The sequence below is a fragment of the Macrobrachium nipponense genome, chromosome 41 (assembly GCF_015104395.2).
Source record: "Macrobrachium nipponense isolate FS-2020 chromosome 41, ASM1510439v2, whole genome shotgun sequence".
In the NCBI taxonomy this organism is placed as follows: domain Eukaryota; kingdom Metazoa; phylum Arthropoda; class Malacostraca; order Decapoda; family Palaemonidae; genus Macrobrachium; species Macrobrachium nipponense.
Window position 1 is genome coordinate 34,820,919 of NC_061102.1, and position 18,575 is coordinate 34,839,493.

Here is an 18,575-nt window from a genome sequence, read left to right on the forward strand (position 1 = left end):
AGAAATAGAAATTTTATAACACAAATTTATTGAAAATTTTCTAGTTTTAGAAGACAAATTATTTCCCGCACAAGTATTGTTCTCATTTAATTTAATGAGGAAATGTGGAATAATATCAGCTAGTAGTGAAGGGAAGATTAGCCTGAAACAGGATAATCAGAAGAGTGTATGTTTTACACTTAAGGCTCAAACAAATCTGATCAATTTGTCTGAGATAGTTTTGACAAGCGAAACAGACATAAGTGAAGAACATATAAGTAACAAGAATAAACAAGCTAGAGTGGGAGAAAAAGCAGTCAAAGGCATGACAAATACAGGAATACCGACATTATCAAAATAATCAACTCTCAGTGAACTCACCTGACTAGCGGTCTTAGCCTCGGCTCTAGCAGCCACTTTCCTACTTCTGTCACGTTTAAGTTTCATTAAATGAGAATCTAATACCTGCCATTTCCCCTTATCCCAATCTTTACACTCATCGCAAGTTAGAGTTAAAGAGCAAACTTGGCCTCTACACATAATACACATGGTATACAAGTCATATTTAGCCGAAGTCAGTCTCACTTTGCATTTTTTGCTGCAAAACCTAACACTAGGTCAAATTCAGGAGTCAAAATCAGTGATAAAGTCTCTATGCTAATATAATTAGCACTACCAAATTAATGGAATGCTATGTCACCCAACCAGTGAAAAACTACAACCATCCAAAAACAAAAAATTTAAAGCTGCTCAGCCACCATGTAACTTCGTTGACTAGCAGAAACAAGGTTTCAATAAGGTTTCACATATACTTACCAAACAATTACATTAGCTGTACGCTTTCTTACCTGGCAGTCGAAAATTCAAATTCCTGGCGGCGGTAGCAGCGCTGCCACTGTTCGTGTAGGTGATACAGATCCAGCCCACTTTTGGGAATACCTGGTACTGCTGAGCTTAAGACTTCAATTCGTTGAGCTGCAACATCCATCTGTGGGGAGGAGGGAGGGCTCTGATTATGTAATTGTTTGGTAAGTATATGTGAAACCTTATTTTATCAATAAAATATCATTTTCACATAAGTGACTTACCAAACAATTACATTAGCTGACTCCACATTACCCGGAAGGTGGGAATATGGACAGCTTCCTGAATAAAAATAAGTCATGTGCTCACATTATATATAATGTCTGCAGGACCTTACCTTGTGGGAGAGCAGCTACAGGTAGATACTGCCTCTGGTCGGCGCTCTCACCACATGTAGGAGACGTGGCAGTAAAGGCCAGGGTCGTCCCTACTAATGGTGGGATTTTTGCAATCATGGAAGTTCACCAATGATTGACAAAAAACAACAATGATTTGCCCTTGCCCTGGGCGAAAAGACCAGATAAAAAACCATACAAAAAACCGTCACCTACACTAAAAACCATATGGTACCCATAACCAGATATTAGGACTGGTGGGTACTTCAGGTACATGTACTCCCAGGCTTCTCACAAACTCAAAAAACCTTAAATTCAAGGAGAGGAGATAGTAGAGGGAAAAAACTGAGTCCCCCTATGCTTCCTCTCCCAACACCATTCCTGCTACTGGCAACGGTCCCAATCTAAAGCAGTTTTCGTAAGTAGTTTCTACCTCCTTCAAGTAGTGAGATGCAAACACCGATTTCGACCTCCAGAACGTAGTTTGCATAATGGAGGATAGAGACATATTCTGTCTGAAAGCCAACGACGTAGCTACTGCATGAATCTCATGCGTCTTCACTTTCAGCACCCTAAGAGCATGTTCCTGAGTTTGGGCATGCGCTTCTCGGATCAAACTCCTCAGGGAAAAGGACATTGCATTTTTTGAAAGAGGCCGAGACGGGTCTTTCATCGAGCACCAGAGTTGGCTCGACTCTCCTCTCACAGTTTCTGTCCTAGTCAGGTAGTGTCTGATGGCCTTGACCGGACACAATATACGTTCCTCATCTTCTGACCAGACTAAGTCCGTTAGGTTCTTTATCTTGAAAGAACGGGGCCAAGGATTCGAAGGATCCTCATTTTTTGCAAGAAAATCTGTTACATAAGAGCAAACTGCATTGCCCTGGGCGAAACCCACTTCCTTACTCATCGCCTGCAACTCACTTACTCTTCCCGCTGTGGCTAAGGCGACTAGGAATAGTGTCTTCCTAGTTACGTCCCTCAAGGTTGCAGAATTCAATGGTTTGAATTGGAGGCCGTTGAGCCACCTTAAAACTACATCCAAGTTCCATTCCACTTCTTCAGGCTTGAAAATCTTGGAGGAACTAAAGGATCTGATCAGGTCACTGATGTCCTGATTTGATGAAATGTCGAGGCCTCTATGCTTGAAAACCAATAACAGCATGGCCATATATCCTTTAATAGTTTAAGTGGCCAACTTCTTGGTGTCCCTCAGAAATAACAAAAATTCTGCAATTTCTGTTATAGATGTCTCAGAAGAAGAGATGCTATGCCGTCTGCACCATGACCTAAAAACTCTCCACTTGGACTGGTAGAGCTTGGCAGAAGAGCTTCTTCTGCAGCTAGCAATAGCCTCTGATGCCCTTTGCAAAAACCCTTTTGCTCTGACCAGGTTCCTTGACAGTCTGAATCCTGTCAGGGCCAGAGCGGACAACCCTTGGTGATATCGGTTGAAATGGGGTTGTCTGAGAAGCGATGGATTTTATGGAAGTAGTCTGGGAAAATCCACCAGCAGATTGAGAAGGTCCGGGAACCACTCTTTCCTGGGCCAGAATGGCGCCACTAGGGTCATTGTCACATTCTGGTGTGATTGAAGCTTGTTTAAGACCTCTCTTATCGTCCCGAAGGGAGGAAAAGTGTAAACGTTCAGTCCTGTCCAATCTAGCAGCATCGCATCTGTTCTCCACGCTAGTGGTTCTGGAATCGCAAAACAGAAAATGGGAAGGCGATTGTTCCTCGATGTGGCGAACAGATCTATTGATGGTCTTCCCCAAAGCTTCCAGAGGTCCTGACACACTCTCTCATTCAGAGTCCATTCTGTTGGTAACACCTGATTTACCCGACTCAGTTCGTCTGCAAGTACATTCATTCTCCCTTGCACAAATCTTGGAAAAAGGGTGATCCTCTTCTCGTTCGTCCAGGTGAGGAGATCTTTAGCTATCTTGTTGAGAGAGAACGAGTGGGTCCCTCCCTGCTTCCGTACATATGACAACGCTGTGGTGTTGTCCGAGTAGACCGCTACGTTTCTTCCGGTGACTAAGTGGTCGAACGCTTGTAGCCCTAAGGGGATGGCCTTCAATTCCTTCCCATTGATGTGCAAGGTCTTTTCTCGTTCTGTCCACAGACCTGACACTCTCTTGTCTCCTAGGAGGCCTCCCCATCCGCTGTCTGAGGCGTCTGAGAAGAACTGCAGGTCGGGGTTCGACACGACTAGGGAGATTCCTTCTTGTGATCTTTCCCTCAAAAGCCACCAACGAAGATCCATCTTTATCTCTTCCATCAGGGGGAAAACTAGTGAGTCCCACTGTGTCTTCTGAGACCAATTTGCTTTCAGGAAGAACTGAAGCGGCCTCATGTGTAGGTGTCATAACCTGACAAATATCTCCAATGAAGCCAGGGTCCCGAGTAGGCTCATCCATTCGAGTGCTGAGCAGGACAGGTGAACCAGAAATTGCTGGACTGTTGACAGGCAGGACTCTTTCCTCTTCGGGGAGAGAAAAACCCGAAAAGCTAGAGAGTCTAGTATCATCCCTAAATAGAGAATTCTCCGAGTTGAATCAATTGGGACTTCTCCGTGTTTACTATGATACCCAATTGTTGTGTCAAAGTAAGTGTCTTCTCCAAGTCCTTCACACACTGACGCCTGGATCTGGCTCTCAGGAGCCAGTCGTCCAAGTAAAAAGCTGTGTTGATCCCCATCAAATGCAGCCACTTTCCCGGAGGAGCGAGAATCCGAGTAAATACTTGAGGGGCGGTTGACAGACCGAAGCAGAGGGCTCTGAACTGGAAGACTCTCTTCTTGAAGACGAATCTCAGGAACTTCCTGGAGTCCTGATGGATGGGGACATGGAAGTATGCATCCTTCATGTCGAGAGATACCATCCAGTCGCCCGGTTGGATGGCTGACATTACCAATCGACTGGTTTCCATTTGGAATTTCGTCTTCTGGACGAAGAGGTTCAGAGCGCTTACGTCCAACACAGGTCTCCATCCCCCTGATGCCTTGGGGACTACGAAGAGCCTGTTGTAAAACCATGGGGAGTTCGTGTCTGTTACTTCCTCTATGGCCTCTTTGTTGATGAGCCCTTCTACTTCTTTGGCTAAAGCCAAAGCTCTTGTTGATCCTGTAGAGTATGCTGTCAAACAGACAGGTGTATTGGACAGTGGTGGATCCTGCGTAAAAGGGATCACATATCCCTCTCGAAGCATCTGTATTACCCACTGTTCTGCTCCTCTTCGACTCCATTCCTCCCAGTAGTCGTGGAGTCTTGCCCCCATGGGTGTGTGAAGGACCTTCCAATCATTTCTCTGTCTTAAAGGAAAGTTTCTTGGTAGACTTGGAGGTGGTTTGCAGATTTGTTCTTGGTCTCTGCTGCCACCTTGATTTACCTCCTCGAAAGGGATGTTTTTGTAGAGAAGCTTTGGCTCCTGTCGCTGGAGGTTCCTTAGGTCTTCTCGCTGACTGAAAGAAAAGATCATTGGTGGACTTTTTCTCGAGGTCCGACAGCACATGCTTAATGGTTTCTTCTGGAAACAGGTGAGATTTACTCAGGGGGGAGAACAACAAAGCCGATTTTTGGTTCGTGGTTACTCCTCGAGATGTGAAGGAGCACCACCGTTCTCTCTTCTTTAGTACTCCCATAGTGAATAGGGCGGCCAATTCCCCTAAACCATCTCTCACTGCCCTATCCGCACAGGACAACACATTGAGCCAGTCGGCAGAAACATCCTCATCTAGAGACTGGCAATCTTCAATTTTTCTGGCTAACGCTGCAATAGTCCAATCCAGAAAACTGAAGACTTTGATCAACTTGTATAAGTTCTTCACCAGGTGATCCAACTCGGGTGAAGAGAACAACACTTTCGCAGCCGAGAACGCTGCTCTTCTGTTTGAGTCCACAAGACCGGAGAAGTCTCCTTGGGAGGAGGCAGAAACTCCTAAAGAAGGAACTTCTCCTGTCGCATAAAACCTGTAAGTTTTATTCTGCAGCTTTGATGGAGGAAAAGCGAACGAAGCCTTGCCTGACTCCCTCTTCTTAGCAAGCCACTCTTCTACTTCCTTCAGTTCTATCTTCGAGGACTGAGAAAGAACTAGTTTCAGTAACCCTGAAGGCGCTGATCTCCTATCCTTCACAAACATCAACGGAGGTGAAGAAGGCGAAGCAGGTTCAAAAAATCCAGATAAGTTTGTAAAAGAAACCTTAACAGACTAGAATAAGCAGAAGAGGGCTTCGCATCCTGGTCTTGAGTTTCCTCTTCCGACAGGACGGCCGATACCCCGTCTTCCTCTTCCGTCTGGCTCGTTTTCTTTAAAAAGACCATCAATTCTTGAAGTTGATGTTTAAAGGGACCCAAAGCGGAATCCTCTAGCAAGGGTTTGGCCTTCGCATCATCCCTAGGCGAAGATGAAGTCGTGGCTGTCGTAAGGCTCTTCTTCAAAAACGAAAGACTGGGAGTCGAAACAACACGACACGTATGAGGTGAACGCGTCGAAGCAGCTCGAGGCAAATGAGGGGCACGAGTCAAAACAGCTCGAGACGTATGAGGCAAACGAGTCAAAGCAGCTCAAGGCGAATGAGGCGCACGAGTCAAAACAGCTCGAGATGTATAAGGTGCGCGAGTCGAAGCAGCTCGAGGCGAATGAGGCGAACGAGTCGAAATAGCTCGAGACGAATGGGGCAAACGAGTCGAAACTCCTCGAGGCGAATGAGGCGAACCAGTCGAAACTCCTATCGATACACAACGAGGCGAGGCAGTCTCGCAAGCGAGCGAGCGCTGTAACGCATGTGAGCGTCTGACTCCGTCCGAAGTTACGCTATCCGAAGAGGACTGATCTTCCCGGAAAAACTGGTCCGGTGCGAAACTGCAGGAAGGTTGTGGACTCCAGTGCTCCTTGGATTTCTTAACAGGCAGCGACATCCCTCTTGTACGCTGGGCATGTCTCTTCAACGGACGCGACACTAAATCACTCCTCACTTTTCGCCTCGACACAGGCGACTGCACTTCCGAGTCAGACGACAACTGCGCATCACTGATATCTACGCCTTTCCAGCGGCATTTTCTGGGCACTCGCGAGTCGACTACGTCAACGGAGTCGGCGACTGACCATGGGCAAATTCCCCCAGTCTCCCTTCGACCTCCGGTATGTCTCTCCCGGGAGCTGGGGAGTATGACAGTGACCTTCATCTAGGAGAACAGGGGGAACGGACAGCCACCTCCTCGGACACGACACTGACACGGACACTTGGCCTAACACTGGCCTTTTCACTTGACTTCTCTACGAACGCACGAAACGACATACCCAAATCCATAACAGATTTTGCCAAGAACTCAAATTTCTTGCCCATCTTGGACTCTAACAAGGAAATGGTGTTGGGATCAGAAACATGGGATACCTGGTGTCTGGAGTAATTGGTACTGAAGTTGGAGGACTATCAATAGGTGAAATATTCGATAAAAGTGGAGAAGATAGTGACGGTTTGTTTGCCTCTAAAGGCATTGGAGTTGTCTCTACTCTAGTTTTACTATCCGCTCTAAGAGCTGCTTTCCTTTTCCTATCTTTGTCCATCTTATCCAAATGAGCTTGAAAAGTCTTCCAACCTTGTTCATCTAAACTACGGTACTCATCACAAGTTAATTCCTTGCTACAGCACTGACCCCTACATTTAACACATTTGGAGTGCGGATCGTAACATAGTTTAACTAATCTAGTTTTGTAACCACTGCTGCAAAACCTAACTGAAGAACTAGCATCAGACATCTTCGTAATAAATCGTTAATAACTAGGCAGCTAACTGATGAGGCAAAAAAGCCAACCAAAAAATTGTACATCACCAAAAAGAAAAAATCCACAATGGCGACAAAAGTCGACTGCAACACAAACTACCGGTGTTACCCCGTGGCTGGCAGGAAACGAATTGAAGTCTTAAGCTCAGTAGTACCAGGTATTCCCGAAAGTGGGCGGGATCTGTATCACTTACACGAACAATGGCAGCGCTGCTACCGCCGCCAGGAATTTGAATTTTTGACTGCCAGGTAAGAAAGCGTACAGCTAATGTAATTGTTTGGTAAGTCACTTATGTGAAATGATATGTTTAACTACATTGTACCTATTCTTCCAAAAAAAAAAAAAAAATGTGCCATCCTGATTTCCAAAATTTTTCAAATTTTTTGCTGTCGTAGTGTTAGACTCTTATAAGTACATGATTACTTGGAAAGTTATTTATATACAAATAGTCTGTTATATACGAGTAGTCTTCTACACCACTTGGAAGTGGTTGCTGACCTTAACAAGGTATTAACTGATGGTTAAAAACACTAGCCACTTTTCCTTCAGCTGTAAGGACAGAGCAGAGCAATTGAGGTGGGTTTAATCATATAGAAGACTGTTTTGTATAACTAAGAAAAATACGAATGACTTAAAATATTAATTTGTTACTGTGGAAATACAAACCATTATCTTTTATACAGGGTGGCAGGTCGTCCCCATTACTCATGTCATACTTTCAATTGCACATGCAATCAGGGGATATCATGACTCCTCTAACCACCTACCAGTCTAGTGGAAAGGTTGACAAGAGCAGTAGGGTCCGGGCTAGTGTGTCCCGCCTATAGAAGGTTACTCAAGTAAGTAAAATGCACTGAAGAACATGAAATCCTTGACCTGTAAAAGCAGATCAAGAGGGGGTTCAACTGGTGACCTAAGCGCTCAGTGGCGTGCCACCTCGGTGGCCACGAGTTTGATTCTCGGGCATTCCATTGTGGTGTGAGAGATGTGTATTTCTGGTGACAGAAGTTCACTCTCGACGTGGTTCAGAAGTTACGTAAAGCCGTTGGTCCGTTGCTAAATAACCACTGGCTCCATGCAACATAAAAACACCATACAAACAAACAACTGGTGACCTACCTTGGAGACCACCAGAAAGGAATGCTTATAAAACCTGTAACTGGTAAGCAATACGCTAGTCAAACGGTTTCTTGATTCACTGGGACGAGTCCCACTTCACACCCACCAGGCATTGTGTGTGGCTGGGACCACACTGGAATACTTTTTGGGGCTGGTTGTCTCTTCCCAGCCAGACTAAGACCAGAATAAGTTAAGATTTTATCTATAGTGTCCTCATGACAGTTGGAAAGGGTCCTGGGGCAGTTACAGTTTAAGTTGTGGTGGACCAAATCCTCAAACTGCAACTCGAGGGCAAAATCAGTCTGGGTCTTGAAACAGGTGGTTGCAAAGATCAGCTGTGGACATGCAAGGGTGCTCTTGCCAAACAGATGGGGAAGACACTGGGAGGATTGCTAGGTAAATAGAATATGGTTATCAATTTTCTGGAACTGATGGCTGTCTTACTGTCTCTAATTGATCCTAAACATGTAACAGGTCTTGAAATTACATTTCAGAACACTTAATTTGGATTTGGTAGAAGGGCATGAAAGAAGTTATGTGAAAAAATCTTACAAATATTTAGACTTTTTTGCTATATCACTGAAATTCTTCTGAACGAACAGCTTTGACCAAACTGCTGTGCTATTTAATATTGTATTTATCTTACCTTACAATATCTTTAGGATCAGGTTGAGTGAGAAATACTTTGGCATGCATTTCTTCCTTCACTGCTAAGAGGATAACTTGAGTACCTTCATCAATATTCCCTTTAAGACCAAGAACGACTTGTTCTACATTGGTTATGTTATCCAAAATGACTAGCCATGAAACAAAGTGACTATCAAGTTTCTTTTGTTGAACCTGTGGGTGAAGCAAAATAATAAATGGGCAAAAACTTGAACAAACACTTAATAAAAAAAAAGCACATCTTTAAAGTACTTTGTATTTTTTCTTTGTTTTCATACTACTAGAGCCTTTTTCATTGGGGTATCCTTCTGCATGAACTTTATATGGGTCACTGATCTTGTTAAACGCAAGGGTGATTAGACAAATATTCCCAGATGTCTAAATTATTTTTTTTGGGAAACCTTGATTTTCTCAAGAATTTTATACAGTAAAACCACTTCCGTCAATGTCAACATCAATTGTGACAACAGTAAAACTTACAAAACAATGAGGAATTTAAAGAGAACAAGAGCATGATAAATGTTATGCTGTTTCAAAACCATTTTGATTCCATTTGTAATACTATCATCATCAACAACAGTGTTATTGTAAAAATACTGATCATGACACCAATCTCAATTGAAGAGCAACTTAACATTACATCATAAACTGCCAAACCTTTTCAAAAACTTCCAAGACAATATTAGATGAACAGAGGAGTATTAGTTGTTGTCTCCCTGTGGCAGGCGTAAGCAAGTGACCCAGTTCCAGCGATGCCTTTTGGTATCTAAAGGTCATGAGCCCACTTTTCTCTACCAGTTTAGCTGTTAAATTTCTCACAACATCTGAAAATAGCAATTAGTTCAGTTATATATATATATATATATATATATATATATATATATATAGATATATAGATATATATATATATACTGTATATACTCGTATAACACACGATCTCGCATATCATGCGACCCCCAAATTTTCACCTTCAAAAAATGATTTTATCACGTATCTCACGTATCATGCGAGTTAAATTTTCCGAGACCAAAATTTAACAATAGGCTAACCTCTTTATCTATCCATATTTTAGTTAGGCTAACACTTTTCCCTCCATCTCTTAATCTATCCCATCTTCTAGATAAGTTTAAAAAGTAAAAGAGAAAGCAAAAATTATTAGTAGTAATGATATACCTGTTTGGAAAACGCATACAGCCAGAAACAGCTGATTTGCTGTGAACAACCAATCCGATAAAAGCAGCCTTTTTGCTTGCATTTCAACAGTCGTACGATAGTAAAAAATTACCATAGTTACGTTACAAATGACGTTAATGAGAATAGGACTGATATATTTTTACATTACAGGTAGTAGTCGACTTACTAATGCAATTGGTTACAGACAACCAGTCATAAATCGATTTGGACGTAAGTCGGCCCATGTTAATTTACCGTAAAAATATTACTAGCATAGCTTACACTAGGGTAATCTTTACCATCTTTACATATAGGGTAGCCTAGCCTACACTACACAGCATATTTTATACATATATGGCATACTAATGAATAATTTCAGCTAATTCTCTAGGTTCAATGCAATGCACATTGGCTTATGATGATTCAGTACAGAAAAATTGAATAACATTTAACACGTTAGCCTCGCCTACTCTATACATATATGGCATACTAATGATTAATTTCAGCTAATTCTCTAGGCTCAATGCAATGCACATTGGCTTATGATGATTCAGTACAAAGAGAAATTGAATAACATTTAACACGTTAGCCTCGCCTATACGATGATTATGATATCGGGGTACATATATCGTATAGTAGCCTAGCCTTCAGTATACTGCATACTACATATACGATATAATTTAGTAATTTATTAATAAAGGCCAATTTTGGAGTTTCAGTGACATGAAACAGGAATCAGATCGGACCGACATCGGCATACCTAATTGAGCGATGTCAAGCTGCTGACGGCTACGTATATTTACGAAATAAATACACAATGAATATGCATCTTGTCTGATTCTTTTAAAAAAGTTATACATTACAGTATCCAATAATATTGTATATATTCTCATATTATTGTATCATGAAATACTATCAAAGCGGGCAGTGTTTTGTTTGGAAATCAGCTGATGGCGAATACGAGTTTATTATTTTCTCCGTATTTAACTCATTTCGGAGCGAATTGGCTTTCTTCTAGTTAGCGTAAAATATCTAGATACTGTACTTAAATGAGACAAGGATGTTCCTAAGGGCTTTACGTGTCTGTAGCCTGCAGTTTATTGACGCTGAAATTAAAACTATTTATGATATTGCATTGAAACTTAAATACCCAAGGACTTTTGTAGATGTGGCATGGAAAAGAGCTAGGAAAACATTTTATTCAAGTAATGACAAACTTGAATTTAGTAAGCATAACATTCTAAAATTACCCTATGATAAAAGGTTGTTAGATATTCCTAGAATTTTAAAGCTTTTTAACATAAATGTTGCTTTCAGTAATATTAATGTCAAGAGTTTAGTAATCAGAAATTCTCCTAAAGATCTTCCAGGCTGCATATATGAAATTCCTTGCAAAAAGTGTGATAAATCTATTACGGACAGACCGGTAAATCTCTTTCACAACGTCTCAAACAGCATCAATATTCTGTGAGAACTGGGCAAATATCGATGCATTATTCGTACATATGAGAGATTTAGACCAACCTATTAACTAGAGTCAAGCAAGAGCCTTAATCCCATATAATGACACAGTTAAAAGGAATATCATTGAATCTTGTTTCATCAAGTCAAATATATCAAAATGTTCTAAATTTAAGTCTTGGTTTATTTAAACTTGAAGCTTTCATAATAAAAAAAGTTGTAGATAAATATAAGCAACAAAATTAATATATTCAGTTTTTACATGTTTTGGACTGTGAAGATACTTTGTAATTTCGGTTAGGGTCAAATCTGTTTAGGTTTGTGACCGTGTGATATCCGATAATCCAGGATTATCTCTTTTAATTTTTACCCTTTTGACAATTAACCATCTGGTATTCTTGATCTTGTTGTGTACCTGAGACCTTTCTCTCCAATTGTATTTCATTAGCTCCTTGACAAATGTCTTAGTAAAGATGAAAGCGCTTGGATTTCTGACTATCATTTTCCTGTGGGATTCAATTATTGATTGCTATGTTTGTATTTTATAATACAAACAAATAGTAATAATAAAATACATAATATTATTGGAAGCAGTGAAGTAAAACAGAACTTTTTAAAATATCCATGGAAAAGATGCATATCTATAATGTTTGTATTTTATAATATGATACTAATATATGATTATTACATACTCGAATTTTATATCTCATGTAAGATGCGACCCCCTTAAAATTAGCTCCAAAATTAGGGCTTTAAAAGTCGCATGATATGCGAGTGTATATATATATATATATATATATATATATATATATATATATATATATATATATATATATATATATATATACACACACACACACACACATATATATATATATATATATATATATATATATATATATATATATATATATATATATATATATATATATATATATATATATATATATATATATATATATATATATATATATATATATATATGTACCCATCCTCTGGACGAGTTATCAGAATCGTAAAAAAATGAGGGGGGTATGAAAAGAGGGGTTATGACCCCCTTAGAAACGACCCTCAAATTTCATATTTTGATTAAAACCTTCCTGTGGGAAGGGGGAGGTGTATGGTAAAATTTTGGTAGACCTAGCTGTCAACTCCTCAAGTTGTGAAAAATGAAGGGTTATGAAAAAGGGGGTTATGACCCCTTACAAACAGCCCACGATGTTCAGATTTTAACCAAAACGTTCCGGGGGGGGGGTAGTGGGGGGGAGTATATTGTAAAAATCTGATAGCCCATAAACTTCCGACGGATAGCCAGTGTTACTTTTAACATAGTTCTTTTTTCTTTGTTTTTATGCCATAATCTTTTGTCATTTACTTTGATGATTTTCTTTAATCTGTTGAATTGTTAAATTCTTCATTAGCAGTGGCCAAGATGTTGCTTGTTTAGGTTCCGTTTCAAAGTTGCTTCATAAAGAAGCCCATTCCTATGACTGTTGAGGGTAGGCTTCACAGAGCAGTAGGTTCTTCTTATCAGATCTTAAAGGCTGGCAGCTTTGTAGGCTACCTTAGTCTTTCAGTATGGGTCGGTAAATTTATTTATTTTTGCAATTCTTTTATTTATTTTTGAATTATCTTCATCATTTCCAGGGTACACGTTGCTATTCCCTTCACATAAAGCTTGCCCCATCATTATCATCCTGCTACAATTTTTAGTTATGACTGAGTTAGCCATGTTTGCCATTTAGATTGCCTTGACCTAAGTCCTCTCAGTTGCCCTCTGGGGCAATTTTTCCAGTTACTCGTCGTAACACAGAGATATTTTACTCACTTTACTATTCTGAATATATTGATTTTTACCATTACCCTTGTTTAACATCTAGACCACATTTACTGGCTATTTTTGTAAGAATTGTTATGGTTCGTACTATTTCTTCCAAAGAATGACGTAAGACGTCCATCTGTAAGTGATTACATAATGAAAATATGGAATGTTATTCCATATATATAAACAACTAAAACTAAAGAGGTCAACCAGATTGCTTGCAGGTTATGTGATCAGACCAGAGACGTTAAAGTATGCTAAGATGACGTATACAATAAAGTAGGCTAAGATGACATGCCGTCACCTGTGGTCCTTCATTTGTTTTGAAAACATTAGTCCAAGCTTCCTGCTTGAGACAACTACCGCGACCTATAATTCAAACGGCCTACGTGATTTGTAACTATCTCATCTGTATGTATGTTCATTTGTTCGAGCTACTGTCCGCTTCCTTTATGATTTGTAACAGAGATGGTAGTCAGAGTGGAATTAGCCATCATCATTGGCAGAAGCGATCAAGCTATCGTCATTTGAAGACCTGTACATCTTTATCAAAGCTTCATCATGTAGATTTGAATTAGCCATCATCATTGGCAGACCTGTACAATCCTATCTGATATTCATCATGTAATCTCAGAAGAATATATGAATTTTATATACTTCGTGTTTTCTACTAGAAACCTCACATCAGAAAGAAGATATCATCATGAGTTTAACACATCGTCGTCATAAAGAAAGAAGATACTTACTTCGTAAGTTATCATCAAACCCCAAGACACTCCAATGAGTATGGAAGTGCATAACCAACCGACTTAGCGTAAGATTATCGCAAGTCTAACATTACCTCATAGGGCGTCTTACTATACAAGGCAACAGCCCTTTTACATCATCCGAACTGCACAGTGCCATGATTCTCATTATTTTGCTCCTAAATCCTACCTTTGTACCTTAAAGTGATCAGTGAGGTGAAACCTGAATGCAGATAATTCGTTCTCCTATACTCTATAGTACTTCTAATGTGCTTTTCTAATTTTGTCCTCATGATCATCATGAATACTTTTTGATACATTTGATTGCAATTGATCTATTATCTTTTACAGTGGGTCTAGTTATCTTGGCAGGGAGGGTTGTTTTAATAGTTCAAGATATTGTTCTGCACGCCCCTGCCCTTTATTATATTTTCAAGAACTTATGCTAGTTCCTCTTTGCTCAGTTCAGCTAGTCCTATGGATCTAGGCATTATTCATAATTCTCTTCCTTTAGTAAAGCTCCTTCATCTTCTCTAATAGTCTACAAATAACTTTTGCTGTTTAACCCTTTCTTTATTGAAGATCTGCTTGTTTCCAGCCAGCTGCTCTTTTTCCGTTGTGTATTTCCCCTTACCAGGGGCGTAACTGGTTCCAAAGAGTTGAGGAGGGAGGGGGGGCAATGGGGTGGGTGGCGAACTTAGAGGAATAATAGTTTTATCATTCCTCCAAGGTGGCGAGTGAAGCGAGCCTGTTCAGTTGTGGGGTGGGGGGAGTGCTGTGACTTTTTAGGGACACTGTAAGGCCTACAAGGGGGGGTAAACTAAATAATATGGGTGGTTTAACATTAAGCATCTGAAAACAATTATGTGTCATATGTATAGATGTCATGAAATATTTGGTGGACACGCTCACCCTAGCACATATAGAATTTGTCAATGGCTGTGCGTTATTGATTTTCAATATAAATGTATATGTACATAGTACGTAAAATCCGAGCACAATTTTCTTATATATAAAACCAAGCACATTAAATCCCTTGGAACTTTTCTGCCTTCTCCGCTGTTCAACAAAATATGATACAAGGGAGGTAGGATTTCGCCCTGCCCAGATATACAATAATGCTAATAACAATAACATTAACAATAACAATAACCAAGATAAAGTACTTTCCTTGCTCTGTGTTCGTAGGAGCGTTATATTTACCAATAATATTTATTATTTTGGGGTGACTCAAACTTTGGGGGGGAAACGTCCCCCCGTGAGTTACGCCCCAGTACATTTAGAAGTGATTAAGAACTAGTAAACATTAGAAACCCGTAAGAGGCAAATACTAATATTTTAATGGCTGTACAATTAAACAAATCATCCTAACGGGAAAAAGTTTTAGTTAAAAAGTGGGTGAAACTAAAATTGTAACTATAATGCAGTTGGAAACATCAGGTATAAGAGACAAAAATAGACTATGCGGAATTCCAGTAAAGTGTGGGGAACTTCACGTAAAACAATAATACTGTACTGGTGAAATTGTTCTAAAAATTACATTTTATTCCATTCCACACCATCCTTAATAACAGCATTTGTGTGAAAAATGAGGAAATGTGTTTACCTGCCGTCTATTTAAGAAGCTTATTCATATGAAAAATATTATTGTTCAAGGTTGTCACTCAACAACAGATCTCAAATGCTTTTAGTTTAGCGTATTAAAGCTGCATTATATACTACCATTATACACACTAGTTCACTCGCTGTCCGATTTACAAAACATTACTGTCAGAGGGTTATTGTAAATTCCAAATTTTTAATCTTCCATCCTAACGTAGGCTGCATTCTACAGATAAATTTATATAGGTGTGTGAATCTCTAAACTTATAATTATGAACTACATTCAGCTGCAGATGAAAGAATCATACTCTGTAACACTTTGTTCTCTTACCTTCAAATACCTTTTCATAGAGAATCCGCACGTGAAGAGGTTCTTTTTGATCCATCATGACAAGTAGTGCCCTCAAAAGTTCTGACAGCTCAAAACTGAAAGTAAATGCACACATTGCAGATACGCGTAAAATCTTCAACAAGGAATTTATTAACAAAGCTCATAATAATATAACAACGTCTGTGAACTTATCAATGGGTGCTGAGAGAGGATCGGATAATTGAGGACATTAATTTTCTTTCACTACGTTTATCAGCCAATTAGGAATTATAGTGCTCGTTTTCTTTGCGATCCACACTGCCTGTAATATTGAGGACTGACTGTTCTATTCTGACTAAATTTGCACGCGCAAGGACCGTTCTTGATGGCATTTATGAAATATAAAGTAGTTGGCAAGAATAATAAAGCGATTGTGCTAGTTACTTAGACTAAAATCGTTTCATGCGGAAAGCTGAAACTTCAATTTCAAAACAGACTCACGCTTTACATAGACCAAGCAAAGTCGACGCAGCAATTGTGATTAAATCTATCGTGAAATGCTACCTTACCCAACAGAGGTTTTGTTTTGCAAGTTGCAATGATTGCATTTCAACCTCAAATCTACCAAACTGACTGTAACACTAAAACTAAATGAACGTTACACACATGGCCTCTAATCTTGCAAGATGGGAGACAAAACGAAAGAAAAGGAAAATGTTAAATCAGCACGAAGCGTGGATGGAAAGAAAGTTGAATAAACTTACCTCTCAAAAGAAGGAGACCGAAAATCCATTGATTTTATGTACGAGGAGGTCCCATTCGTACTTTCTACTGGACAGAAGTACCGGTGTAACAAGACCAACGCTGTTAAAGGAAGTGCAATGGAAAGACGAAAATGAGAGACCCGGAATGATGAAGGGGAGACTTATCGAAATATACACGAGTAAATAATCTGTTTGAAGGAAATCTCTAGATATCAGGTCACACAGTGGCATGAAATGGTAACCATATAAAATATGAAAAAGAAAAAAGAAATGTTGAAAAGACGATAGATAGAAATACACGAAAAGGTCTCCATTCTCATGAACAACAATATGCAAGGAAGGCAAATATATATGTGGTATAATGTTTTTGTGAGGGACGATCGGGATGGAGGAATAGGAGCCGTTTCAAAGGGATATCCCTCCTACTACTACTACTACTACTAACTACTGTGCTTATGAGTTTATGAGTTCTACATAATGGTTTCAAACGAGGCATTGATAGATTGAATGATTTACTGTAAGGAGTAGGCTGATTTGTACTTACCTAAATACCTTGCAGCTGTTAAAGACATTCTGGATCGTCCATAAAGTAACAAGTAACCGCGGATCCTGCAAAGATACCCTTTATAAAAATGAGCTCATAAACAATAACGGGAGTTTTAGATGTTTGCAAACTACTGAAAGTATCTACCAAGCACTGAGGTACTATCAACCATTCAGCTTAAGATAGTGAAAGGAGGGAGACGCAGTGGTTGAAGAGCAAGGTATCCAAACAACACACATGTAACGGTGGAACTGGGAGAAAACATAAAAGTTTCACTACGAAGTAGCAGAGAGAGATATTGGACGACAAGACTGAAGAAAGAAGTGGAAATAGAGGCAGTGGGGTAACTAGCGTTAGTAGCGCCTGGGGTAGTTTCTGAGAGTACGGTACCACCCTATTCCGCGCTAAAAAGTACTCAAAGTGGTGAAAATGAAACGTACATTTTAAGCCTCATCATCTCAATAATTTATTTCATTCCATAAAGCCGTTGTCAAAAATCGCTTACTGTCCAGCAGCAGCAGAGACGAGAATCACTGTTCAGTGTTCCGATCAGACGAAATGTGCTTCTTAGAAATCTAGAATTATGCCAGAGACCAGACCTGCTCAAAGGATGCCAGAGTGCCCGCCCCCAGACAGTGCCGCCCGGGCCGGACCTCTCCCATCCCACCTTAGTTAAGCCACTGAACGGATATAAAGTAATGGGGTCAAACGTGTGTACAGCTAGGCAACAAAGGGTTGAAACAAACACCCTTTTGTAATGCGTACAGTCCACCACGTGAGTTGCACTGACGTTACTATAACACTTGGGAAGAAAAAAATCAATAATGCAGGACAAATTCTGGGGTTACACATCATCAGATTTCATTAACATGAGAGTTGCTTGTTGAAAACTGCATTGTCACAAAATGCTAATTGTCTTCAACCATTATACTTTTCAGAAATGCTTTGTGAAAAAGTAATACGCAAAATTTACTAACTAGATATATTGCAAATCATTATGATAATTAAAATTAAGGTTAAAATGAGAAAATTGGAACTTTTGTTAAATATAATTATACTATTAAGAAATAAAATTCAAAATATGTAATCTGTACAATTCACCTTTTAATATAATGTAAAATCATTATAGTATTATGTTAATATTAGTTCGAAAAATTGTACCCTTACCCAAATAAAATTGTGGATAAAACACATTTTACTCTTACCAATACTTAAACTTTCTAAACTATTCCCTACCATGGTCAGCTAGACAACTGCCCTCATTCTTTTATCACTCATCTTAACCATCAGCTTAAAAAAAATTAAATAGTCTTTTTTAAAAAAAAATTCAGAAAAGCTTTACTATGCTCTATGCAAATCTGTTATGCGTTTACTATAAAAAAAATATCTAAGTATACGTAAT

The 18,575-nt window shown here is 39.5% G+C and overlaps 1 protein-coding gene across 8 annotated transcripts in view; it reads right to left on the minus strand.

Moving 5' to 3' along the window:
- Positions 1–18,575, minus strand: part of LOC135212679 (probable glutamate receptor) — a 98,215-nt gene that overhangs the window by 69,360 nt on the left and 10,280 nt on the right. For 4 of the 8 annotated variants that reach the window (XM_064246337.1, XM_064246344.1, XM_064246336.1 and 1 more), the window contains exons 2-6: positions 17,174–17,238; positions 16,630–16,729; positions 15,887–15,981; positions 9,409–9,575; positions 8,732–8,925 (exon numbers count right to left, since the gene is read on the minus strand). In XM_064246337.1, coding sequence (XP_064102407.1) covers positions 8,732–8,925; positions 9,409–9,575; positions 15,887–15,981; positions 16,630–16,729; positions 17,174–17,201 — 584 coding nt within the window. In that variant the 5' untranslated portion in view covers positions 17,202–17,238. Of the gene's footprint in view, positions 1–8,731; positions 8,926–9,408; positions 9,576–15,886; positions 15,982–16,629; positions 16,730–17,173; positions 17,239–17,678; positions 17,833–18,575 lie in introns of those variants that run through there. The other 4 variants (XM_064246343.1, XM_064246340.1, XM_064246342.1 and 1 more) reach the window with 2 other exon arrangements.